The 27,028-nt window shown below is 40.7% G+C and overlaps 1 protein-coding gene across 3 annotated transcripts; it reads left to right on the top strand.

The window, feature by feature from the left end:
- The first annotated feature begins 1,304 nt into the window (after positions 1–1,304).
- LOC140551924 (uncharacterized) lies at positions 1,305–26,675 on the top strand. 3 transcript variants are annotated; one of them, XR_011979292.1, is made up of 5 exons: positions 1,305–1,745; positions 8,271–8,540; positions 16,905–17,216; positions 18,396–20,167; positions 21,328–26,675. XR_011979292.1 is itself a non-coding variant. In XM_072675726.1 (4 exons), exons 1-4 carry the CDS (start codon positions 1,448–1,450, stop codon positions 18,821–18,823), a joined length of 1,308 nt encoding a protein of 435 aa, XP_072531827.1. In that variant the 5' UTR covers positions 1,305–1,447; the 3' UTR covers positions 18,824–26,675. The 3 variants fall into 3 exon arrangements, 1 of the variants encoding a protein (XP_072531827.1); XR_011979291.1 differs by having other exon boundaries at positions 18,396–21,462; positions 21,564–26,675; XM_072675726.1 differs by having other exon boundaries at positions 18,396–26,675.
- Positions 26,676–27,028: the final 353 nt, after the last annotated feature.

The following is a 27,028-nucleotide window of genomic DNA, read 5'->3' as shown; positions in this document are numbered from 1 at the left end:
AATAACATGTTTTAATAACAGATACATTCGACTAGTCTAGTCAGTAGTCATATTTCACATGTAAAAGATAGTTACAAGGTCGTACAGTCACATAATTTCAAATTCCAGTGTATGGTTAAGGACTGTATCTATGATCTGTTAAAGGTAGCATGAAGTGCACTAATTAAGTACACTATTTTGAGGCCTTATTGCACTATATTTGCAGTAGGGCTTAGTTGAACATGTGGGCTTTATATACATTTACATTTAAGGCATTTAGCAGACTCATATCCAGAGCCACTTACAAAAGTGCTTCACTAATTAAATACCCTTAGCTAGTTTGTATAGACTAGGATCCTGCAGAATCCAGCTACAGGGAGCCAGTGAAGAGAAGAAGGCAGCGCAGAGGAGTGACGTGGCTGAACATGGCCTTTCTAGAGAGGAAGGGTTGAGTCAGATTTGCTACATGACTTGAGAACGATAACTGATCATCCATGACTACACCAAGGCTTCGAGCTTCTGTAGATGGAGGTGTGTTCTCAAAGGAGATGGCAAGAATGTTGTGAATTGGGTTATAGGACAAAATAATGTCCTATGTCCCAATTGATGTAAGCACACCATTCAGCTGTGAGCTACACCACTTAAAAATAAAGAGAGGTTCTAATGATCATCATTTACTTGAATTGAATAACAAACCTTTTGTTTATGGTTCTTTACAATGATGGTTCTTTGATGGTGAATTTTCAGAGAAGGTGTTGAAGTTACTGACAATACACTTTTCACACATGTACACCAACACAAGACTTCCTCAGGGGTTCTTCAGTGAATGCAGTGGTTCTGTGTAGAACCATGACATTGATACCTTAATGCTTATATTTGCTTGGGGACTGGGGGTGTATATGTGTATATTGTGTATATATTTTTTGAACATTTAATAAAGATTAAGTAGTACCAGAAGGGTTCCGCTAGTGTTACAAGGCAAAGAACCCAATAAAGAACCATTTTCCAACACTGAGACACAGCATGCTTGACCTGAAAATGAATCTTACTCTCAATAGATTCAGCCTTGCTCTCTTGAGTCGAGTCCAAAGCTTTGGAGTCGACTCACTATTCTCAAACGGGTGGACACAGAGGATCAACTCTTTTGCGGAGTCGACTCCCAGCCCTGACCTATGGTGAAGTTTTCTAGGCCAAGATGGCGCGTGCCGTGCGTGCCCCGCATGTTTGTGTACATATTTTTTTATTGTGCGTGTTTAGCGCGGGGATTACGGTAGCATCACGGTTAGGGGCGTGTGCGCGCAGTGGAGGGAGAAGGTGGCTGGAGCTCTGTGTTCACAGCCTGTGTTTTGTCTGCCGTCAACACCACAGGTTTGGAGGAAAGAGAGAGAGGGGGGGAAAGAGAGAGTGGCAGGAAAGAGGGAGGGAGGAACAGAGGAAGAATGAGAGAGGTCTTCCAGCTTCCAGAATCATGAACGGTGCCCTCTACACCTCGTTTTTCCAGGGCCAGCTGGAGTCCGCGCTGGAGCAGGTGGTGCAGCTCGCCGTGCAGGAAATAACCAAGAGCGTCGGCGCCAGTCTGGGCTCCATGCTACTGGAAACGGCCTCCAAGGAGCAGGAGAATCAGCGGCTCAGGGCCAAGCTCCAGGGAGAAGATGGCAAGGCGAGAGGCGCCGAGGAGCCCGCGGGAACCAAAGCCGAGCTGCGCGGCTCCTGCGTGGGCTTGCAGGCGGACACGCTCCGGCTTGAGCAGAAGAGAAGAGCTGTGGGTAAGGAGGGGAGAGGAATCTGTGTGTACGTGTTGTTTGGGCTGGGATTCGCCATGTTTCTGCTCGTGTTTGTTCCTCAAAAACACAAGAAGAAGAAGAAGAAGAAGAAGGAGGAAGGAAGGGGTTGGGGTGGGGAGGTGGAGCTGGAGGGCAAGCTCCAGAAATATGCGCAAGGATTGCGCAGCTTTTGCGCAGCTCTAGTACCCACTCCAGTCAGGGGAATGTAAGGTGTCTGGTACAGCAGTTTGGACGAAAGCTAAATGTTAATGGTGACATCAGGGCCCTTAGTTTATCTAATAGTTTAAAAAATCCGGGTATCCTACACATGTAGCCCTTCGTTTGAGCCTACTGCCATAACCCGCTCCACAGTGGATCATCACTCGGCCTTGGAAAAGTGCTTTACATCTAATCACCCCGAGCTCTTGTCTAAGTCCTGAATCCGAGTCAGCACGGTTCACTTTTGGCCCACCCTACAGAATCCTCATAGTTTCGCACGGCTCTGCTCGTGTCCACTGCCAGTGGCTGGTCTGGCCGTGACGCCGTTGTTGTTGAGCAGCTCCTTAGCGCTGCTTTTCAGATTGCTGTGACGGAAGGGCACCTTTCCCCCAAGAAGCGGCCAATAGAGGCTGATCAGAGGAAGCCACACCTTCCCGTCCCATGTGGGAGGGGGGCGGCGGGGTGTGGGGGGGGGGGTGTTGTGTGGAGGGGTGTCCATCATCAGCCAGGGGAGGGATTTCTTCTACTGCATAGGCAGCTCTGTGCTGCATCCTATGACGAGCCCAAAGAGACCCCGTTTTTGTGATCTATGTAAATTAAAGCTGGGCAATATGACATATGTATATGGAGGATTCTGTTAGTGCTTAATAAACACTGATCAACTGCAGCTTTCATTACCGACAGTGTAATCAGACTGGTTTAATTAGATGAAGAGCAGCAGATGTTGAATAAAAAAAAATCATGGTCTAGTAGTTCTGTTGATACTGATGTATTTAGCCTGGGATTACATGTAAATATCATGTCTATAAATATCTTGATGTAGAATTTGTACCATATCGCCCAGCCCCAATGTAAATGACAGCATTCATTATATACACTGATCTTTCACATGCCACTAAAAGTATAAGAACGCCACCCCTTTCTCCAGTGGAAAAAATTGGTGTCAACTCTTTATTAATGATCAGTGTTTATATTAAATGGGGTTTGGTAATAAGGTAATGGGCTTCAACTGTCAACAGTCCCTTACTGAGAGAGATAGGCCAGGCCAGTTTACAACAGATCTGAGCTGCTGATAAACCTGAGCCCTTTTTAAATTCCAAAAACGTATTATTATTGTTTTAAATGCTTTACCATGTCCATTTAGTTATCAAATTTCCATACTCTAGCCCTTTTAACCATCACAGAAACACTCTTTGGGATAACCAACATGTAGAGCTGGGCAATATGACAATATTTAATCGAATCGTGATGCATTTTGATATGGTGGTGCACAATATGTTTTGAGTGTATCATGGATATCGTCTGTGCTTAAAAAGCACTGATTATCTGCACGTTTCTTTACAAAGAGTGTAATGAGTCTTATTTAATTGAATGGAGTGCAGCATATTTTGAGTAAAAAGCAAAGTATTCAGTATGAGAGAGTATTTGGAGAGTATTTTATTTTATGCTTTTGGTGCATTTCTGTGTGCGTGATGAAATATTGCGATAAAATTGATTATCATAAAGTCTTTAAATATCGTGATAAATCTTTTCCATATCGCCCAGCTCTACGAACATTTTAAAGGAATAGTTCAATGTCTGTCTTTGCGTTGGACCTAAATATTTATGTTGGACATATGTAGCTTTGAATACTTCCTAGAACTAATTTGTAAAGCTGTTAAACAGTTTCTTAGAAAGGTTACCTGGAGGTTATTAGGAGTATTTAAAGGGAATTGTTTACATTCCTCCAAGAACTACTGACACTAGATTATTGTCATTAAATAATAATTAATGTTTGATATATTAAAGTAGATAGAGCTCCTAACCTCTTGTTTTTAGGAATATATATATCTAGCTTTTACTGCTGCCCCCCCAACAGGCTAGAGAAGGATGGGATTGTTGACTTATCAAGTGGGAAGTTGTTATTTTTAAATAATTACAAAGTAATTATAATAATTCCGCAGAGCGTAAATAATGGTTTTATTTGTTATTGACTATAATGCACACTCCAGGACAAAGCTTTGGGGTCACTTGTAAATAAGACTAAGAAATACAGACAGTAACTACATGGATGTGTTAAAACATTTAAAATGATTATAAGAAGAATCAGCTGTACATTAAGTTTAAATTACATTAGAACAAAATGATTTATCATGTTTTGTTAGGAGTTTTCTTAATCTAAAATATCTAAAACAGCATGAACTCTTAAGGAGGGGATACAAGTACAAAAGTTTGTAATATTTAACACATCATTGTTTATTAAAATTGTATTAGAAAAACGCTGCTCTTTATGGTGTCGGAGGAACAAAAGCAGAATATGTTTAGTTTGCTGAAAGTTTTATGCTTATAGAAGTGTGTTTAATGATGTTAAACGATGGTGTATGTTACATCTCCCAGAATGCCGTGTTTTTACACTGCATTATTAATAAAAAACACATTTTAATGTTAGACCGTTTGGCTTTTCGTATCATAGATTTGTCAGGGAAGATGATGTTGACACTGCATGTCCTTTGTTTGTCTTAATATTTATAAATAGAAGTCACCTGTATCTGTCTGTATTGTGAACTGTATCGTGCTGCTGGTGTTTGTTTCACATACTTTAAAGATTAATATTTTGTATTATTTATTTATTACACATAGGCCTGTTGATTGATGTTTTTTATATTTCCAGCAGCTGGGCAATGCATTAGAAATGCTGTAGATTTTTGCACAGTGTTGTTTTTGTATTGAATAAGTTAGTCTTAGTTACTCAAAGAAAGAAAACACTTTACATTGTTAAAATACATTTATTTAGTTGGTTTATTGTTTGTCGTGGAATAGAGATCGATCTAGAGAATTGTAGAATTTTAGTGGTATTGGTATGGACTACCACATTTTTGGTATTGCAACATTCCTAAGTGTAAATAAATAAACCACACTGGATACTGGAAAAAAAAATACCAGATAAGAAATAACTTATAATAGATGCTAAGTAACTCATATTAAACGCTGAATAATGTATTGGCGGTGCTGAATACTTTGTATTAATGAATAGGCCGTAGCAAGTACTGTATAAATCATACAGGATGCTCAATTACTCATTCCAGATACAGAGTAATTCATAACAGTTAAATTCTTAATAGACCCTAAATTTATTGCAGATTCTAATTCATTTGTATTAATGAATAGGTCATAGCAGAAACTGTAGACTGAAGATGCTCAATAATTTATACTAGATACTGTATATAACAGCCATAGCTACTGAATAATTTAATATATTCCATAGTAGAAGGAATTTTTTTTTTCACCAAAAACAAAATGCTTTACTATCTTCTCTGATTTCCTCTGAAGCCCGCCGTGTGTGGTGTCCCCAGCTAATCTGCATGAGCTCCAGGCTGCTGGGTAACTGGGGCTCAGGGAATAGACCCATCAACCACTTGAAACCTATGCTGTTCTGCATGTTTAATCAGCTGAATACGGCAGGGGTTTTGAAGCTGTGCTGCAGAGCAGTAGAGAATAGTGTGGGCTGTGTTGGGATCAAACCAAGAGCCTGACTGACCTTGAAAAGTGTTGTCAATGCAGCACTGCATGCACTGCAAACATATCTCTGGAAATGAAGTCATCTGAAAGGTGCTGTACACGATTCTGGAGAGCGTCTGTTGCCCTGATCTGATCCAGTGTATCCGGGCTGATCCAGACATATTTGAATGGTGTTTAGTGTTTAGCACTATCTGGTGTCTTCAGGGCACCATTAACGAACATTATTGCCCAGCCGGAAGCAGTGCGGACATTCTCAGAAGTGTGTGGAGCTATTTTACAGTAGAACATGAAAACAGATGGAAATATCTGCAAGCGAAACGCTCTGTTTTACCAGCGGTAAAAGTTCAATTAGTTCACACTATTAGACCACCAACAACAGATATCTATGCAGAATGTGTACCACTTCATACACACACAAAGTGACTGGATTGCAGTGTTTTAAAGGAGCTGGGAGCTGAATGGTCAGTGAGGTCAGTCAGACTGGATTATAAAATATTAAACAAACTATAAAAGTAATTTTAAGAAAAGTCTCTTCTAAACTAAATCAGTCAGTCCGGAACACCTCATTATAGAAACTGATACTAAAAATAGAGATTTTACTGAACGTGTAAATCAGCTGCTAATCTTATCTAAACTCTGTGGCTGTATTATTTATACAACCATGATGGAATTGGTAAGCAGCATCTTTGTGGCCATGGAGCCCTTCACAAACTTGTATGATCAAATGCCATGATATAACAGTGGAGAGAACTACATGATGGCAAGTAATTCAGCGAGTGCTGCTGCTGCTAAGCAAACCAGGCAGTGTTTCTCACCCATCGAGCAGGAAAAGATCAGCACCCTCATCCCTTTTCATGTCTTTCAACATTTGGAGGCGTCTCCACCGTCCAAGCGCCTCACCAAGGTTTCCACATGTCTTTGCTCTTGTCTGATCTGTGAGCTTTTTTTTCAGATACATCTAAAGCTGGCCGGTTGAACCGAGCTTTGGCGAAGGCCGGCCGGTTGAACCGAGCTTTGGCGAAGGCCGGCCGGTTGAACCGAGCTTTGGCGAAGGCCGGCCGGTTGAAACGCGCTTTGGCGAAGGGCCACCGGTTGAAACGCGCTTTGCCGAAGGGCCGCCGGTCGAAACGCGCTTTGCCGAAGGGCCGCCGGTCGAAACGCGCTTTGGCGAAGGGCCACCGGTTGAACCACGCATTTTTATGGTCGCTATCGCTTGCTTGTGCTGCTTGCTGTAAGGACAGTGTTAGCACATTGATGTTCAATATAAAATGTGCTGCATTATAGCCAGTACACTCAGAAAAGCCTATTTATTAAAATAACAGATTAGCAAAAACGAAAAGCATAAAACATCTCCACTGAGAGGATGCTGCCTTCTGTATTTCTGATGGTTTGGCTTCTGCAGAAGAGAGTACTGTACCATTAGTGTCTTTTATTGTGGTGTGTGTGTGTAGCTGCAAAGTGCTTTAATGACATTTTTAGTGGGTGTATTTAAAAGACTCTGCTGCAGTCAGAAATAGAGCTGGGCATTGAGAACTGTGGGAGACAGATGGGTTTGGAGGTGACGTGGCTGCAGACTGACTGCAGTCATTTCCTCTGGAAGCGAAATGCAGTAATTACTACAGCTGGATGTACATGTATTGCTATCCTCATCGTTTCTATCAGAGATGCACTAATGTTTTTGTTGTTGTCATTGTATTTATTCATTTATCATTAATGACCAATGTGTTTGGGTTGTTTGCAACCAATGTTGATGGTCAGTTTATTTATTTTGTTTATTTAACCTAAGGCTCACTCTTCGTGGGCTAAACCTGCATGGGCTATGTTTCAGTCATTTTCAGCATGAAAGATGTATGTATTTATGTGTGTGTATGTTGTGTTGGTTTAGCCCATGCCGTGTGAGCCTTAGGTTAAAATAAACTGTCTAAAAATAAAATAAATAAATTGACCATCAAAATTTTATTGTAAACAAACCATAACTCATTGGTCATTAATGATAAATGAATCAATACACTTCATTTATTTACTCTTTAATAGTCATACTAGTAGGTGTGGCAAATATCCTGTGTTACGATACTGAAAGACATTTTCAGGGTACAGAATTCCTTTTTTCATTTATTTAATTGGGGAAACCCTCTGAAACCTAAGCCCTCATTTGCAGGCTTTGCCCAGGTACCTGTCAAAACTGTTTATCATCCTGTGCATCGTCTCCATTAACCTGTTGTACATAAAGAAAAGACTAAGAACTCTCTAATTAAACTATCTATAAAAACAAGTTTTAATTAAGAGGTTCTGAAATCGGCCCAAGTTGAAATTATACATACTGGATTACTCAGATCATTCATTTGGTGGTGCTGAAAGTTCCAAAATGTCTTCTAACTTCTTCCAATTTATACAAAACCTAATATAGTTTTTTTTTAACCCAGTGTGAAGAACCATTTAATCAGGCAAAGAACTGTACAAGCCTTTCCTGTCTGAGCAGAACATTCAGAATAGTAGAAAAATCTCCCAAATATCATTTCCTTCATAAAAACGTGTTTGTACTTTAGTCCATGTTAATAGAGGACAGTATATTCTACAATGTCAGAAACCCCATAAGCAAGTCTATTACTGAACAGGCCTGTAACTGACTTCTAATTTAAAATGTGAAAAAATGTTTCTTGTGGTATCACGGTATATTAGAGGATGTCTGATGTTTTTTGGCCTGTTCGCAAACAGAAAAGAAACCTCTCATCTCAGTCCTTTTGGAAGAGTTACCTTTTAATTTAAAAAAAAATATATTTTTATTTGCTCTGTCTGCATTGCCCCCCGCAGGTCAGCTGAAGATGGTGATGGAGCGCGTTCTGGAGTTTGCAGTGTGTGAACTGACCAAAATCGTGGAGGACAGCTTCGATGACTTGCTGCTGGAGCTGACGAAGACCGAGCGAGAGCACGAGAAGCTTAGGGCGCAACTCCAGGAGATTGAGGATAATGGAGTCCGAGATGAGGAGACGCAGGAGCAGGAAAACAGAACGGACTCTCCAGGCAGCTCGGAGGGAGCAGGGGCGAAAGAACAGGGACAGGAACTGACTGAGAACACAAACGGTACCCAGTTACATCTATGCCAGCTTGTGTTATTCTGTAAAAGTGTTCACCCATGTAACCCTTCGTGGCAGTGGTCTCTTAATCTCACCTGACTGTCCAGCGCAGTGCTAATCCTTTGTTGATTGAGTAGTCCTCCTAGTTTTCAAAATTCATGTTTATCAGCTCCGGTTTCTTTACAGAGGTCAGTGCTCTGCCGGTCTCTTGTGTAGAATGAAAATGAAAAGGCTGGATCAGCATTAAGGTACTCTGATCATGGATCACAGATCATGGAGCAGGGAATCTCTAATTGGAATATCGCTGATTATGTCCGGTTTGTTGCTTTGCCTCATTTAGCTGCAGCGAACCAGGGTCTGCTCACCCAGCACTGACCTGCATGAACTTCCATCTGATCCGTTCACAGTATTTCTGTCAGATGGCTCTGTTGGCTTGGGGTTTTAGCTAAGATCGGGAAAGCCGACCATTTACTTAAGCCTCTAAATGAATAAGCATGCCTTCATAAACTGTGGTTTATTTAAAAATAGCAGTTTGAAAGAGCAGCAGCTATAAACCACGTCCTTCCTCAGAGAGTGGTGTAACGGAGATTAAGCTGAAGCACCTCTTGTTTCATTACAGCAGGTTTTTTTTGGTTTTCTAAACTAAAAATACAAACTACAGGAAATACATAAACTGTAAATACAGAATGTAAAGTAATGCATTTTTTACAGGTCTGACCTGTAACACTTAATTTAGCACGTTTTATTATATGAACTGTGTAATCAGTGCAAGTGCACCCAAATGACACCCAAGAGAACATTTTTAAGAAATATTAATAAAATTATTAAATGTTAAGAATTATATTAAGTAATATTAGGAAGACCTACCATGTAATGTATACTTAAATGATTACACTTCCCTACACAGTACAACACAAGAGGTAGTGTGTTATCGAGAAATAACAACAGGGCTGTAATGAAATGCGGTACTCGCCTTTGGCTTGCATTTATTGCTTTAATATACAACAATTTTCCATTTCAATGGTACTGAAGGTACCGAAACTACTGCAGCTGTCGTAGATATGCAAGATTGTGATTTCTCTGCAGCCGACGGGCGCAACATAATAAGCCTACACTTGTAGTTGACCTCAGATGTGAAGGGGAGGAGAGCAACAGGTCCGCTGTGGCTCATGGATCTAAGCACCGAAGCAGCTCAAAAACAGACATCCAGGTCTGTACACATAATTGAGCGAGTTTCGAACCTGTTCAGAACCTCAAGAGTTTCCGTTATTGTAGGGCTGTGCAATATGGTAATATGTTATAGCACAATATTTAATAATTTATCGCAATATTTTATTGTGCACAGAAAATGCACCAATAGCGTCAGATTCTTTCTTTGCTGCACTCCATTCAGTTGAGTGTTAATTACCGTCTCTGTAATTATACATAGGTAGTGGGTCAATCACGATCTGCTCAGAAAAGTGGTTGGTGTGGCGCAACAGATAACACCACTACCTGCCAGTGAACTCCCACACCATGTGGGAGACTGGGGTTCGATTCCCGGTCTGGGTGACTGTGCTGCGCTACACCAATAAGAGTCCTTGGGCAAGACTCCTAACACTACATTGGCCCTCCTCTGTAATACGAATAACCTTGTAAGTCGCTCTGGATAAGAGCGTCAGCTAAATACCATAAATGTAAATGTAAATGTAAAAGCGTATTGTGTGCCATGATAACAAAAGTTATCACAAAGCAATAAAATGGTCATATTGCCCACCCCTATGTTATTGTTTGTGACTTGCGTTCAGAGAGGCAAACATTGGCTTGTTTAGGATAATGCAGCGATGGCACATAACCAGTGATATTAACATGTTGTGTGTGCAGCAACCTCTGTGCCCTTCTTAACACTAGAAATGCAGCACTGGTCTGACAAGTTTACCTTTTTGGTATAAATGTTGGCTGGGCTCCTCTGTTGACATGTCATATGTCCTGACATGTGCCGTACCTGATGGAGTGAGTTTTGTAACATAAAATTGTTTATTGTTTAGCAAATATTTAAAGGCCACATGCCACTGTTTTAGTAATATTAATAATATTAATTAATAATATTACAGTGTTTTATTACATGCACTCTATTTGCATTGGGGTTTTTTAATATTTTTTTGGCACAGTATTGTTTAGTTTATATAAGGTATAGTTACACTTTATTATGGGTAAGGCTTTTCCATCTTGTTGCTGGAAAAAAAAAGTGTTGAAATATATTTCTTTGATTGGTTAAAATCGTTTAATTTTATTGATTGGTACCAAAATACCACATTTCTGTTATTGTGACCTCCCTAAATCTTATGTAATATATACATGATACAGATATACATGTAACATAAATACACTAATGCGGTATAGTGTGATTATAGAGCTGGGCAATATGACGATATTTTATTGTATCGTGATAAATGTTGTCATTAAAACAATATGCTTTTCTAAGCATATTGAAGATACTGTTAGTGCTTAATAAACACTGATCAGCTGCAGGTTTCATTACTAACAGTGTGATTAGACTGGTTTAATTGGATGAAGAGCAGTAGATGTTTTTAGCCTGTGATTACATGTATTGTGATAAATATTGTGATCTAGTATTTTTACCATATTGCCCAGCCCTAGTATGAAATGATAAGATATGGTACAGATCTAATGCCGGACAATGATACCATACAGTACAGTACAGAACAATTTACAGTGTGATACAACAATGCAGTAAGATACAGTATAATGCAATAATATGCTCCTGAGCAGTATATGATATGATGCAGTACAATGCACTGAGTGTCACAGTACTGCTGTGAGAAACAGTACAGAAGTAGGATATACAGTTTGATACAATACGATACAGTATGATAGTTTTCTGAAAGTGTCACTTTTTTGTATTTAATCCTTGCCTAATGTTTTTATTTAATGTAACAGAGGGCCACTGATGGCTGAAGTGTGATAGCTGGAGTGTTCATCTGTAAAAGTCACCACTGTGCCCCTGTTTCAGCATAGATTAGGCATAAATACCTGCTCCCACCTGTTGTGGTTTAGTATTAACACTCTTTCTAGCAGAGTTGCCTCACTCGGTCACCATTGCATGGCCCTATGTGTTTGTAAGGTTGCTTCCATAGATATGCCCCTTACCCTTACTGCACTGCTCCACAGAGAGCCTTGATGAGCCGCAGCTGAAGCAGCAGCAACAAACCCCACACACTTGGCCCTCACCATTTAGCCTACAGCACATTAGCCCCACCCATTCAGCCTATAGCAGTTTAACCCTGTCCATTCATGCTGAAATGATGCAAAACCTGACCGCAAAACAGAACAGACTTCATTTACGTATATCAGTCTTAAAGGCGCAGTAACAGAAACTGCCTGTTTAATTCTAAAGGGTAAAGAGAAGTTGGGAACATAAATTACAACTGGTCATAACCCACACATCTCACATGATTGAGAAAAGTACAAAACCATATAGACTTTGGGTTGTAATACATTTGTTTCGTACTGGATATCAATTAAGTATTCAGCTGCTGGTCAATGTATACAGAATTCAGATGACCGTGTTAATTCTGCATTTTTTTCTGTAACAGGTAAAATGGCCTTAATCTTTCAGACGTGGAACCTAGCAGTCTCTAAAAAGTTACCAACATGCTGGATTGGATTTGGAGTAAAGTTGTAAAAATACTCAAGCTGTATTGGTTTGTACAGAGGTAGTTCTTGATCCTAAAAGCTTCCTCCTCATTAAGTTATTAAGCAAATAGTTTTAAAAACGCTGCCTGATGCATGAGACACTGGAGTGGTCCATATGGTGTGTATATATAAAACTCGAGACGTATCTCATCATTAGTGGTTTTGGTGTTATATTCATGTAGTCATGATTACTCTTGATTCCCATCACAGCCACTGTAAAGAACTCTGAGTCAGTAAGTTTCTCTACAGTGAACCACAATTTTACACCAAACCCACTCTGAATATGTTCATCCCAACCACGGAGTTATGCAAAGCGTTTGTAAACACGGGTGGAATTCCCCTTAAACGAGTCGCATAAAAAAATAGATGATAATCTTGATAATTCTCTAGTATTCAGGATTATGAAACACAAATCTTAAGTTTTTGTCACATACATAGTTATACAGAGTACAACTAGCTGAATTGCTTTGATAACTGTCTGCTCACATGAACAATAAGATTAAATATAAGTGATCTAAATTGATATATATAGATAGATAGATACACACACACACACTAAATGTACACAAAAAAGCTATAACATGCAGGTGCTGAAATTATAATTACTGTTTATACCAAGCGCCTCTGTTCAAGCTGTATGATCTACAGTATGACGTGTAGCTCTGCCCATCCCCATATGCTTCAATGGCAAGACAGACCGTTTTCCACCTCATTTCTCTCCTCTAAACTGTTTTTCCATCTCCAGTGTCTAATTCCTACAGAAATCAGTTTTGAAATCGGAACTCAGTTTTGTCTTAAGAAGGTGGGGTTACCCTTAACTCCTAAGTGATTGACAGCCTTGCATGGCCTACACTTTTACTGTTAAACCATTACCCTCGCTGTGTATCCAGGGGGAAAATTCAGCTTTGTTTCTGAGCTGTAAGCTCAATGAAGGCGGTCTGAGGTATCCTTGGTCTGGGAGGAGGGGGCTGGTCTATCTAATGAGTAGGCGAGTCTGGCTCTACCTCTGGTCTCTACTGGGCAGACTTTGGTTGCAAATTTGACAACATGACCAAAAAGTTTGGCCTCGTTTCTATAGAACAATTGTGAGTAGAACCACAGTTGCAGCTGGTCTGTACAAAATAATACAGTGTAGGTTTGACTTAAAAAGGCACAGGTTCAGCTCTGTTCGTACAGCTGGATTTACACTCTGAGTTTAATGTAGTGTATTTGAGTGCATCAGTAAACAGTTTAGCACCTTTCGCTTTGCTGTTCTGGCAGATAAGTCCAGTGTTTATAGCGTGCTTGGGCTGAACAGTCCGCCCACACTTCCTCTGTCATAGAAAAATCTTTATCGTCTGATTAAGTCAGAACTTATCTCTGCAGTATGGGACTTGAAATCAGAGATCAAAACACCAAAAATAAACACAACACGTGGAATAACCCAAGTCTCCGTGCAGGGTTCTGGTTGGTGACTGAAGAGAGATGCGGTCAGTATTTCATGTCTAGAAAAGTTGTCCTCACCACAAACGTTAGAGCCTGGTTTCTGGTTTCCTCCACGTGAGTTCCTGGCAACGCATGTGTGGTACAAAAATGCTTTGTTGTTCATTTTCAGACCCGTGGCTGAAACACCGCTGCTGAACATTTGAGAGAAGGATGTTGAGCAGGCCTGGGTGATAGGACGGTGTAAGGAGATATGTTTGATGATAACAGTAGCCTGTCGATGTTGCTTCGAAGGTGATGAACGAGGTGTACCTTCTTGATTTACTCATAGGTTTAGACATTTGATGCCAAATGAAGTCACTATTTGAGCCATGTTGATTTTTAGGTGTATTAATGTAGTGATATTGATTTGGCATACTTGCAGATAAACAGATTTGGCTAGGTTACAAATGACACATACATACAATCTTGTGACAACATTAGGACACCCTAACCCTAATCTTTTTTTTTTTTTACGTAAATAAAATGTATGGACAGTTGATCTTCAAGTGAACTATATTGAGAGACAGAAGTAACAAGACTAGTATCAAGTAACAAAACACATATAACTGAATGAATGCCTTTTAAACATCATTTGTAGAATGTTAGGATATCCCTACATCTGCAGCAGGTGATTAGAACATTGTTAGATAGTTGGATAGATTTTGGAGAGCACTGTTTTATTTAAATCTCAGACAGTTTAGTTTGCTCTAGATTGTTAAAGTGAGTGGGATCAGATTCATGATCAGATCCGAAGTGCAATCTGTGGCCATCTTGCCAAGTTCAGCCCAAGAGCAGATCGTACGATTTCTGAGGAATTCTCCAACAATCCTAAAATGTCATCACTGGACAGATAGCTCTCACCACAGTAAAGGATCTACCATCAGAAAGAGACGCACACGTTTGTTTTTCAAGGAGGAAACCTGGCGAACAATTCAATTCAATTATTCAATTATTTGGACACAGTAACAGAACTCATGTTCGGTGCAAACTAATCACGACACTTGAGAACACAGACCTCATACCAACTGTGAAGAGTAGAGGTGGAAATGTCATGGTTTAGGGCTGCTTTGCTGCAGCAGGGCCTGGCACACTCCATCATGGATTACACTGTGAATTTGTTATTGTATCAGAGGGTGCTTGAGGAAAATGAGTCCATCAATCTAAAATCTAATTCTTAAACGGAGGTGGGCCACGAAATCCACCAAGGAATGTCGTAAAAGAAAGGAATGGAGAAAGCCTGGATGTTAGTCCTATTGCAAGAAGACTACTCAAACAAAAAAGAATTCTGTATTAAGGAGTGGGGAATAACTTCATCCCAGTCAACTTTAGAGACTGATGGACTGGTATAGGAAATGCCTTATTGAGGTTTATAATTGAGGTCTCATAATTTAACAATAATAATGAAATGAAAGGAATATTCCTCATAATATTTCAACATTTTCTTCAATCATCTTTTTCTTAAAAACACAGGTTGCACATCAGGGCATTATTCTGGAACAAGAAATACCTGTGTTAACAGGTGACTTTTTTATTTTATGTTTTATGTCATAGCAACCCTTTACTTAAAATGGAGCATCAGTATTTTTACTTAAGTACTTGACTTCCAATGGTTCTAACTTATCTAACTAGCAATTACTTAATTGAGGTAATATGCACTCAGAGTATGTATTTTTGCTCCAGTAAAGTGCAAGGAGAAGACTTGGTCATGGTTAATAGTTCAGTCTTACATCATGGTTTAGTTTCTTCAGACATCCAATGGTTATCCCCCTATAGCTGAATTTGGAGGGGAATGTTTTAAAGAGTGAAAGTTCTTGACACAAGGTCCAGATTTCCTCATGTGAACATGGGTTCGTCCTTCTGGCTTTGGTCCAGGGAAAGAGTTTGTTCACAGTTAAGAGTAAAGGACAATGTTCACTTTGCTCTCATGCCGGTCATGACCACCTTTTGCAAGCTTGACTGTTGAAGGAAAAAAAAAATGGTGATCAGACTCTTACCTAGGACTAGGCTTTTTTTTCTGGTACTTTGTTTTTTAACGCCTGTACAGTGCCAAGGGTGCTTGTTCAGGAACACTTGTCACCTTGGTGGTCATTCCACCTGCTTGTCTTCTGATATGACATTGTGTATTTCTGGAAGTTTCACCTATATATATATATATATATATATATATATATATATATATATATATATATATATATATATATATATATATATATATATATATAATCTTCAAAAATACAAATGACACACTGAGGCATGAGGCTCCCCCTCATGGACAGCTGTACACATGCATTTGTTGACAAGCGTACATAGCCATTCAAGTAAACAGAAAAATAGGAATGGCGCAGTGTTACAAGGCTGTTATGCTCCTGCCTTTCTCTCTCCGGGATGCTTGTGTTTTAAGTGCTTGTGCATAGCAGTTGTACTGCTGTGATAAGTCTTCTCCACTTTGCAGAGCTCATAGATCATTACATCTTTGCAAAACGCCAACGTACATTATGCAAATTGCCATACGTGTGTTATCAGTCACCCCAGCCCTAATGTGGTCTACAAGGTAGAGCAATATTACAGGATTTTACACACGTATTACTCAGTGTTATGCAGCGCTACACAGCTCTTGCAAAAGAGGTCTGGCAGGGGTCAACCAAAGTTCCAAAGTGCAGTAGCAGCTATGCGGGGTCTGGAGTGATGGCGACTGAGATGCCATTCTCCATATTACTGTCAGTGTACCGTCAAAGAGATTTAAAGGTAAAATTAAGGCTGCATGAGGTTGCTTTAAAGGGTCTACATCATGTAACTGTATACTGTCTACAGTACGTAGTTGTACTGTATAAACAGTAAAAAGAGCCTCCATTAAAGTTTCAGAATGCACCATTCACTCCCCCAGTCTATATGGTCCATATATGTCCCACACTTATTCTACTCTGTAAAATTTGGCCCCTTTATCCCTCAGAATCTGAAGCAGTTTGATTGGCTGCCGTCTTCCTTCTATAACAGTTTAATGTACAGATATAATGCACACATTCAGCACAACTGCCCCTCGCTACATATAGCAAATGTAATAATAATTTACATATTTACAAAATAACTGATTTAGCTGAGGCTTATGATTGGTCTTTTTTTTTTTTTTTGCCGTTTGCGACTATTGTGGTCACCAAGGATCCGATTTTGCACATTCCCTCACAAATGTTCCTTTCCGTTGTTTGTCCATCAGAATCGGAGCCGGACAGGCAGGCGGTCATCACTGTGTCTCAAGATTGGGTGCCCATTCTGGACAAGGTATTTGGTCAGAAGTGGTGCAGTGACCTGTGGCAGATCAAAGAGTTGTCCAGTAAGGAGGAGCGACCGGGGTCAGGGGTTGTGACCAACGTGGACAGCCTGATCCGGGAGAGTTTAGCACCAACTTCTCAGAGGAATGCCGAGGTCGTAGCAGAGGTCGCAGCAGACCCGCCTCAGTGGCTGCCGACACCTGATACAGAGGTGGCAACCGCTGACCCCCAATGTACTTCGGTCAGCAGCTCTGTGGGTGAGTCTTGCTCCTGTCTCATGAACCGCGAGTGAGTGAAATAATACTGGTGTATTTCATACACTGAATACAATTGAATGAGATTATGCTGGTGTTTAAGCTCCACTATTTTTATGTAATTACATAATTAAACAATTGATTATTTACTATGGAATTCTGAAACCTGTTAGTCTTGTTAATCATTATGATTATTTTATATTCAATAATCTTTATTTTTGTAGTTTACATTTAAAATGTTTGAAATTTTAGTGTGTAGTTTATTCAAACACAGCATTTAAGGGGTTTTAAAAGTGGCAAGAAATTCTACAATGAAAAAAATTACAGCTATCTATTTTTATCCATTTTCTGAATAATTGTGATTTGTTATTTGAGCTGTTTTCCACACAATGATTGAGTGATTGACTGAGAGAGTGAAAGAGAAAGACAATCATTTTTATATTTATATTTAAGTATTAAAATGGCTATAGATCAGTTACAGTTCCCTAGGTTCTGGGCACAAACCAATATCACAGTAAAGCTGAGGTTATAAATAATACACATTTAACTACTGAAGTGTTTCACATATTTTATTATGCTAAACAGAACTAAACAATAAACAGGTAAGTCTGTCAGTACTCCAAACTCATCTTTAGAAACTTTATGAATACTGAACTTTAGAAGGAAAGTTAAACACCATGTTTAAAATGCAGTTTTACCTCAGAAAAACCTGAGAAAGCTAGTTTCTCAGTAATATAGTAGTCTGTTCAGAAAGTGTTGGGCACCCCCATAGAGGTGTATGTGCATGTGTGTATAAAGTGAGAGAGAGAGAGACGTTAGCAGAATTTAGCGAGTTGTTAGAAAAGCTCGGCATGTGTTCTTCGGGGCTGTGCCTGAAGTGTCTCATACAGCCACAGGTTCGTCACTACTGAGTGTACTCGAGTTCTTGAGTAGCAAGCAGGTTTATTTTTAATTGGACAGACGGCTCAGGGTCCTTGGGATGGGAGCATGTGTGCTAGCCAGTAGATTAGTGCTAAGTGTTTGTGCTGTTTGTGATGCATCTAAATAACGCAGAACTAAATTTCGTTCTGCACTTTTTCATTGCGAAAATATCAAACCTTACCACCCCTCTTCCACCTGTAATCCAGCTGTTTTACTCTGTCTGATCTGAAGTCTGTGTGTTGTGTGTTACCTGGGCTGCAGGTGACGAATCTCAGCTGAAGTCGCCCTCCATGTTGCACCGACTCCTCACGCTTCCCTCCCAGCTGCTGGAGGACGACGAAGAGTCCATGGAGGCTCTCCCCAGCCTGGCCGAGCCTGAGGAAGCTCAGGTGACCCCAGCGACTCCGGGGCAGAGCAGTCAACGAGAGAAAGTAGACAGTGAGGATGGAGAGGAGGAGTCTCAGGAGGAAGGGGCGGAGCGTGACTCCTCCAGGATTAAAGGTGGAAAAAAGCTCCACGTTTGCAAGGAGTGCGGCAAGAAGTTCGGACGCCCAAACCTGCTCAAAGTCCACCGGCAGACGCATAAAGACAAAGACTCTGCTGCCAGCTGCCCCGAATGTGGGAAGCACTTTTCCCACCCGGCCAAACTTCAGGCGCATCTGCGGACACATTCGGGGAAAACTACGTGAGCAGACTGCGGGGAGAAACCGAAGGAAAAACGACGGTTACATAGGGTCCACTAATGGTTTCCCATTTGTTTTTGTTTTTTTTTCTATATAATTTTTCACAATTTCAGTCTGTCCGAGCGTGCAGATCTTTTATACTCGTCTTTCCGAACTGACCAGGGAAGCACATCGGAAACTGAAGTCTTCTGCTGGTTTGAAGGTACATAAAAAGACATGGTAAATAGGGGAAACAAATGTCATTTGTTTGTGCTCCTCTGGATTTTCACTTGGGTCTTCACTTTTTCTTTTTTTTTTTTTTGCTAATTGTGTAAAAGGACACCACGTATGTTCCAGGCAATGAAGTGACCTTCCTCTAGATTTAACTGTCCTCTAGTTCTGATGATGGTGAAAGAGCACAAGTGGATGCTAAGACTGTTTGAGTAGATCTATTAGTAGAAAAAAAAAGGGGGGGGGGGGGGAACTGCGTTGTCTGAGGCTGAACCGTAGCTTATCTGGGACGATGCAACAGCCACGACCAAGGTTGAGAGAGCTGTTAATATCCTACAGGCAATGTAGAGGAAGAGTAATGGCAGGCAACGCTTGGAGCAACTCGTTCTGTTGGTTTGATTTGTTGGTTTTTCCACGTCAACAGATGGGACAGCTTGAACCAGGAGATTCTAAACGTGTAACTAAAAGTCTTTTTTTTTTTTTCTGCGGTTTTTATTCCTATACAGAACTCAACACAAAATACCTCTACGGATTCAAAAATGGGATCATGAAGAATTCAACTTTGTATAAAGAAAAAAAAGGAGGGGAAAAAAAAAAAAAAAACGGTGTAACCATAGAACTGACTCGTCTCAACATCTGTGTACTAAATGTTCTGCAAAACGAACCCTCTACGGTTAGAATTTATCAATTCATCAACAGTGGCAGTGCCTCCTAGCGGAGGAGCATACGCAGGTTTACGCAGGACCATATTTCGGAGCTCAAGGAGGGAACCGAGAACTTTCTCGTGACTTGCTGAGAGGGAGATTTCTTCTTGCCTTTCCATTTGTATATCCAAGGCATGCGCTCTCTACAGATCGCTCTGTAAACGTCCTGAAATAGAGTAGTGTCTTCCTGTTCTGATGGTGTGTAGTGTTTTTTTTTTTTTTTGCCTTTTTTTGGTAGTTTTTTATGTTTTATGATGATAAATATTATTCTAGGTGTATCTTTAACTTGCAGCAGAGATTTTGCTGCCAACTCTAGATGTCAAAACTTCAGTAGAATCCACTTGATCGAGGAGTCTTTGTCTTTGTAGGCTTCCCTTCCGCAACAGAGGCAGTCGAGCCCAGGGGTGTTCTGCCATAGTCCCGGAGAGCCAGAGCAGTGAGTTTAGTGATCGTCCTGCTTCAAAATATCCATAACCCAAGAAAGACATCATGGTTAACAGAATAATTTGGCGAAGAGTCAAATTTAGCCTTACAGTGAGCCTACATGATCAGCCTAAGACATATTTGGTGTGTGAAGTTTGCTTCTTTATTGAATATTTGTAATGTATCGTGCTTATTGATTTGCGAAATTCAGTAATGTCTTAAGACAGTCAGTTGACCCTACCTTGGCTTCTTAACAAAAGTGTGTTGAGCTTTGTTGAGTTTGTTGCTAGTACAGGTACATATTTGTGCAGGTGTCGCTGCACAGTAGAACAGTGCACCGCCACTGCAGAATCTGCTAAATCTTCCTGAATCTTTTTTTGCGGTCAAACAGGGTTTGGATTTTCCTTTCTCTGCAATCCAATAAGCAATTCTGCCAGTTTTCTTGGTCTTCCAGACCTCAAATTTACCTCCACTGTTCCTGTTTACTGCCACCACTAAATTACATAATACTTGCATGAAAGAACCAGCAAGCTGGAAACACTTCGGCATCCAGCAAGCTGGAAACACTGTCATTTCAGTTTGTCTGGCAGCTGCTTAGAGGAGCCCATGACTGCTGATTGTTGGAAGATGATTTAAGGAAATTTTAAATTTGCATCACCTGAACTTTAACAATTATTGTGAACAAGCCATAGTCCTGACAGGTTAATTAAGGTCTGAGGCCTTGGTTAAAGTTATCTGTGGGCTCAAATCTCTTTATTTTTCCTCTAATCTTTGCACAGATTTTTTGTACAAATCTTGTTTTAAATGTTCAAATTATTGTTTTATCTTTAATGTCATTCCTTTAGAAGATCGGTTTATCCCAAACGTTTGCATGCCAATAAAGATATGCATACTAACTGCCGTCTGTAATTCAGTCAGAGATGCAAATAGCCCGAAGTACTACGTAACTGCGCATTTCTTATTTAAGGGCCAGTTTGTCAGCCAGGCAAGCTCACTGGGAAAGTACAGGCAGTCCCAGCCTTTTGTCCTTGTTAGCTACATTAGCCTCATAGCTCCAGAGCTTAAAATAAAGAAGCAAACTTAAGACACCAAATTTCGCCCCAGATTGTGTTTTTTGTTTGTTTGTTTGTTTTGTTTTTTGCGGGGCCCAAATTATCGCTATAAACTCTACAGTGCTCTTACTCTCCAGGTCTTGTGGTCTAAACCCACCTCCCCTCCCCGACCTGACCTCTGCATCAAGTGCGACTCCTGGACGTCATTTCGCAGTGCACTGCAAACTGTGTTGGCATTCCCATGTACAGCATCTCTGTAAGTAGCAGGTGGTGTTAAAGGTGTTCCTCACAGTTCTCACGTCTATACCTCATCATCCAGACTGTGGTTTGTGTGTCTTCTGCAATAATACTGAGAAGCAGCAGCTGGTCCAAAGCGTTTACAGAGGCAAGACTGGCGCCGTGATCGGGTCATCGAGGAACGGATTCCAGTGTCTTTTTCTTCTATTTTGTTGTCGTCTTCTTCTTCTTCTTCTATTGGACTGCTCTGTTTTACTGGGTTTTGGGATGGAGCTTCGTTTGGCTTAGCTTAACAAATGATGAGGCACTGTGAGTGTGCCTTCCAAAGGGAGCTTTTCAGCTCTTCCTAAAAGTCTATTCTGCCAGTTCCTGGGATTTTGGCACCAAATTCATAGTGGAAGCAGAAGAACAGCTTTATAAATCTTGGTATTTGTTGCACATGCCTTGTATGTTCATCCAAACTGGACTCAAATGCAGAGTCTTTACTAATTTACAGGGATGTCCCGATCCTGAGCCAGTCTGAGTACTTTAATGTTGAGTTTTGTACAATACAGTCCACATTCACTGGTCCACTGGCGTTTTTGCTACTCCCCACCCCTCAACAGCTGCTCCTCTTCAAGTATTGAAATAGATCTTTGTGTCGATTTTACTACATAACTCCTTTTTTAGGGGAATTTGACAGGTATTTAAAAATTCTCTGCATAAGTAAATGGTTAAGATGTGAACATAGTGGGTTTGGTGGTGAAATTGCCTTGTTCAATTCACAGCAAGTCAATGCCGAATAGTTGTTAGTATTTTTTGAAAAAAATCACATCAAGTCAAGTCAAGTCAAGTGGGTTTATTGTCATTTCAACTACATACAGAGTACACAGTGAAACGAAACAACGTTCCTCCAGGACCATGGTGCAACATAGACAGTGCATACAAAACACAAGTGCAACACAAACAACAAGTGCGGACAGACAACACAGTACAGACAGATTCCACATAGTGGAAGGAAGACACTCGGGACGGGTGGGTCTTCAGTCTGTGTTTGAAGACAGTGAGTGACTCTACTGTTCGGACACCCAGGGGAAGTTCGTTCCACCCCTTCAGTGCCAGGACAGAAATAGGCCGTGGATTTTGAGGGATGGCGGGTCGAGCCGAGCCGTACTTGAAGCTCGAAGGGCTCTTGGTACTGATTGGCTTTTGACCATTGCCATCAAGTTCGGAGGGGCTGGTCCGTTCTTGGCTTTGTAGACCAGCATCAGGGTTTTGAAGTGGACCTGAACATGGCTGCACTTAGAAACGTTGAAGACCCGTGCTGCTTGCTTCAGGATCAGTTGCAGGGGCAAAGGGAGACCAGCCAGAAGAGAGTTGCAGTAATCCAGTCTTGAAGTGACGAGAGACTGAACAAGCAATCATAAGCATTACATATGAAACTCTGAAGACGTGTGTAGTTTCACTGGTGATTTTAGACAGTAAGGAAACTAAGGCTATATCTCCGCAAGTTTCTGTACAATGAGCCATTTCACACCAAACCCACTCTGAATATGTTCGTCTCAACCACTGAATCATGGGGAGAACTTTAGATCGGTTCAGGGGGACATCCCTGGGGGGATCGGTTCAGGACATCCCTGGTAAATTTACCCAAGAGTGGTCTCTTACACTTCACTTCACTTTTGTCTTCTGCGTAGTTTGTAATTGAATGTTTAATACATTTCATTGTCTTCAGTCTTTTGTTCAAAACATGAAAAGCCTTTCCTGCTTATTTGTAATATACAATTCTGAAATGCTACCTTTTTATGATGTTTTATTTTTATTGTCCCCTTTTTTAATTGTAAATCATTGCGCTGCAGCTCCCCTGAACAAAGCGTGGTCTTAATCATAAACGCAGAGGTATGTTGCTCGTCACGTCGAGTGCCTCAGTCATCTTGCTCTGCTGCATGCTGATGATAAGGGAATGAGGGCGATACTTAGGCCTGTATGATTTGTGGTCCGTTCAGTTTGCCATATGTTGGTGTTTAAAAGAACATCAGATTAATTACATACGTTTATATACTTTTATGTCCCTTTTTTTTATTATTATTAATAATAATAATGTTTGTTCAAGTTGATCTTTTGATGACTGTTCAGTTGTAGCTTTAAATGGCCATTCACATAAAAGAAGCCAGAAGATGAAGGTATAAACGCTTAGAGGTGGTGGACAAAATAAGGGAAACACTCTCACTCTCTCTCTCTCTCTTTTGTTGGCCACTTTATCAGAAGCACCTACCATATAGAGTAGTGCCCATATGTAGAGGGTAAAGGGGAAAGATAAACAGATGAGCCACAGTCTGTAACTAAATACCTACAAAATGCACCTAGATGGATGGTGTTTCCAAGAAATGGCTAATCAGTGCGACAGCCGTGTTTTCAAGATTTTGTACGCCCTAAACCACTTACCATGCCCTTTTCTCCTCATCTTCCCTTCTTTTCATTTTGGCTAGGTTTTGTTTTGTTAAGGATTTTAAGCCATATTGCCATCAGGACTCCCAATACGTAAAGATGCATATTAAAGCGTATCTGTCCTTCTAAGGTCCCTAATGTGGGCACGACAGCTTCCGTGATGCACTGTTCAGTATCGGATTGTACAGGTAATTGTAGAGCCGTGCAGTTCTCCCCCGGAACACGATTTCCGTTCTGAATTTGGAGAGAAAAGGCCTGAGCTGCTCTTTATTCCGTGTTATCTCAGTTTTAAACCTCTTCTTTTGATGCAGTCATACTGTGGCCGCTTTAGACAATCAGAAATTAGAGCTGTAACGGTTCACAGCTTTTATAGTTCGGTGCGGGATCATCAGCACAAATTTATTTTTTTTATTTTTTTTAAACAAATCAGTGAATTTGTAAAAATTGTAGAGTTCTGAACTCTTACAGATGTGAGCATTTGCAAAAAAGAAATGCCCTAAACACCTGGAAACCCGTTCCAGAACCCGTTTAGATGCATGGTTCGTCATTTCTAGAGTAAGAGCAGTTTTTCAGGCTCCACATTTCAATCTCCGGATTTGAGAGATTTGTGACTTCCAGGAAAGGAAGCTCAGTTAGGAGCTGGGAGCTCAGCATGTCTGTGTTTTGGTGCCTGTGTGTCAGACGCCAGTCCTGGCAGACTTTAGCTTTCTTCCCCCTTTAACGCTCCTGATTTTGCTCAGCAGCTGATTAGCAAGGCCTGTGTGAGCTGGTCACAAGTGGAAAGTGCTGATCTCCGCAGGCACTATAGCCCGGAAGGAGCCTGGCTCGGTCTTCAATCCTAAACCGGTCATGAACAGCGAGACAAACAAACAAACAAAAACAACATTCGCATCCCACCACCACGCTATGAGCCGGACGAGTTTCCGGATGGTGTTGGTTTTGGGCTTTTTGCACTTTCATTTCTTCACTTTCTTTCCAAACAGCCATACCTCAGTGTCACGGGCCAGTAGGAGAGCGTTAGGGGGCTGCGTTCACATTGCCAGGCACTAATTTAATTTTTTCACAGAAGTGTGAACGCAAAAAATCAACCTTTTTAATCTCATATCTGAGCCTCTTTTGCATGTGGTTCTGTAGCGGATGCATTTGGGCCATGATAGCAGTCGGATCTTTTCAAATGCTGGCCGTGTAGGACTGTGACAGTTTTAACGGTTATGTGCAAAAGTTCTGGTCAAGCTTCATGTATAGCTGATGACTGAACACGAGGTGTGCACAAACCTTTGCATGTAACTGTAACTAGGACGCCGGCCTGGTTTAGGGTAGCTACCAGCTATGTAATATTTTGGTATTTGCTTAAAATAAGGAAAAATACATAGTTTATCACAATTATTAACGTAACTGCCAATGCTCGTGCTCTTCAGCGCTGCTGATTAGGACGTACGTATGCAGTTCGTTTCACCAAGGCGTTAAGGTCAGATCTGAACAAACAGTCCAAACCTAGCAATAAGGCCTGGAATGTGAACGTAGCTGGATTCATAAGACAGAGGGCCCACTTCATTACCTCAAGCCACGGTGATGTTTTAGCATGGTTTTGTAGCGTGTTTTAGTTTGTGTCCTTGTGTTTTATAAAACTGTTGCGTTCGCTGCCACACACTGAACTGCTGAGGAAATAAATGTACTAGATCAAAAACGATTAAGGAGGTGTTCCATCGTTTTCGCACAAAGACTTCCTGAGCATCGCTGGTTTCTCGTATCCTAGAGCCAGTCAGGACTAAAAGCAGCAGAATTACGTCCTTTAGGCATCACAACAACCACGGTTACGTTGGGTTGCAAATTGCTAAGCTGAGTTGACCTGCACTGTTCTGCTGCTAGACCAGTTCACACAGTAATGACTTGGCAGTGTATCAACATGTGCTTTTTGCACCTAAAGTTAGTCGACTGAAGCACGACGGAAATGAGCCTGAAGTAAGTCTTGGTGCCAAAATGATATAGCTTCTTATCCAATGTCATTTTATAAAAAGTTTTTTTTATTATTATTATTTTTTATTATCATTATCTACTTCTTTTTGTAACATGCAGAGTGCTGTACTGTCCTTTCTGTTTCCATTTACTAAATATTCTACAACTCTTACCACTATAAAGACCCATGTTTGACCAGTACAGCGAGGTTTAAGCGTCCAACTGTGGGATGCAAGCAAATGTGCATTTTTTAAAAAGGGATGAAATATGACTGACCATGTCTGTTATAGCCATAATCTTATGTTCTGGTTACAGGTCAACAAATTCCTGTGCTGGAAATGTTTTTGAATGATCCGATTTAAACTGGAATGTCTCCTTCAGACCCAAAACTGAAGGAAAACTAACCCCTGCCTTTAAATTTGTGCAGAATAAGAGTTCATTTGTTAAATATATATTTAGGGGAAATGTTTTTTGGGGGTTTTTTTTAAAGCTGATCTGTATCTTATGGAAAATGTTTATAATAGCAGCTACTTATGCATGTCCAACTACAGCCTGTGTTCCTGGTTTTTAATCTGTGATGGTTTTCTAAATTTTTCATTTTTCAGCTTTATTTGTTTGAGAATCTGGTTAAAGATGGGAAATGAATGTTGCCAGATGTCAAGAAACAGTCAGTAGCTGTCACTAAATAAGTGCTAAACAAAATCCTATTCATTTTCCCCTGATGGCAACAGTGACCCATCGCCCAGGTCGTCATGTAGAGGTGGTCATGTGGTCATTTCCCCCCATTTGATATGCGTCAGACATGAAAGTGGGTAGTTCTGTGTAAAAAGAAATAAAACTCTGGTTGTACGAGCGAGTCCAGCGTGGTTCACTGTCTGCTTAAATGGATGTTTGGTGAAAATCAGATGAACATGGCTTCTGTGTGTCTGTCTGTGCCTGTCTGTGTGTCAGTCTGCGTATCTCTTGGTCTGTATATGTGTCTATGTGCCTCTGTGTGTCTGTCGTTGGATCTGAGTGTCTGTGTCTATTGCGGTGTGTTTCTATGTATCTGTGTGTCTGTGTCTGAGGCTGCCTGTGTGTATCTGCATTTCTGTCTGTGCCCGTCTATGGATCTGTGTCTCTCTCTGTGTGTGTTTGTGCCAGTGTCTATGTGTCCGCCTGAGTGTGTATGGGTCTGTCTGTCTTTACGTGTATCTGCTTGT

Source organism: Salminus brasiliensis, chromosome 3 (genome assembly GCF_030463535.1).
Source record: "Salminus brasiliensis chromosome 3, fSalBra1.hap2, whole genome shotgun sequence".
Taxonomy (NCBI): Eukaryota; Metazoa; Chordata; class Actinopteri; order Characiformes; family Bryconidae; genus Salminus; species Salminus brasiliensis.
The sequence above is the reverse complement of the archived record's forward strand: the minus strand, read 5'-3'. Positions and strand labels throughout refer to the sequence as shown.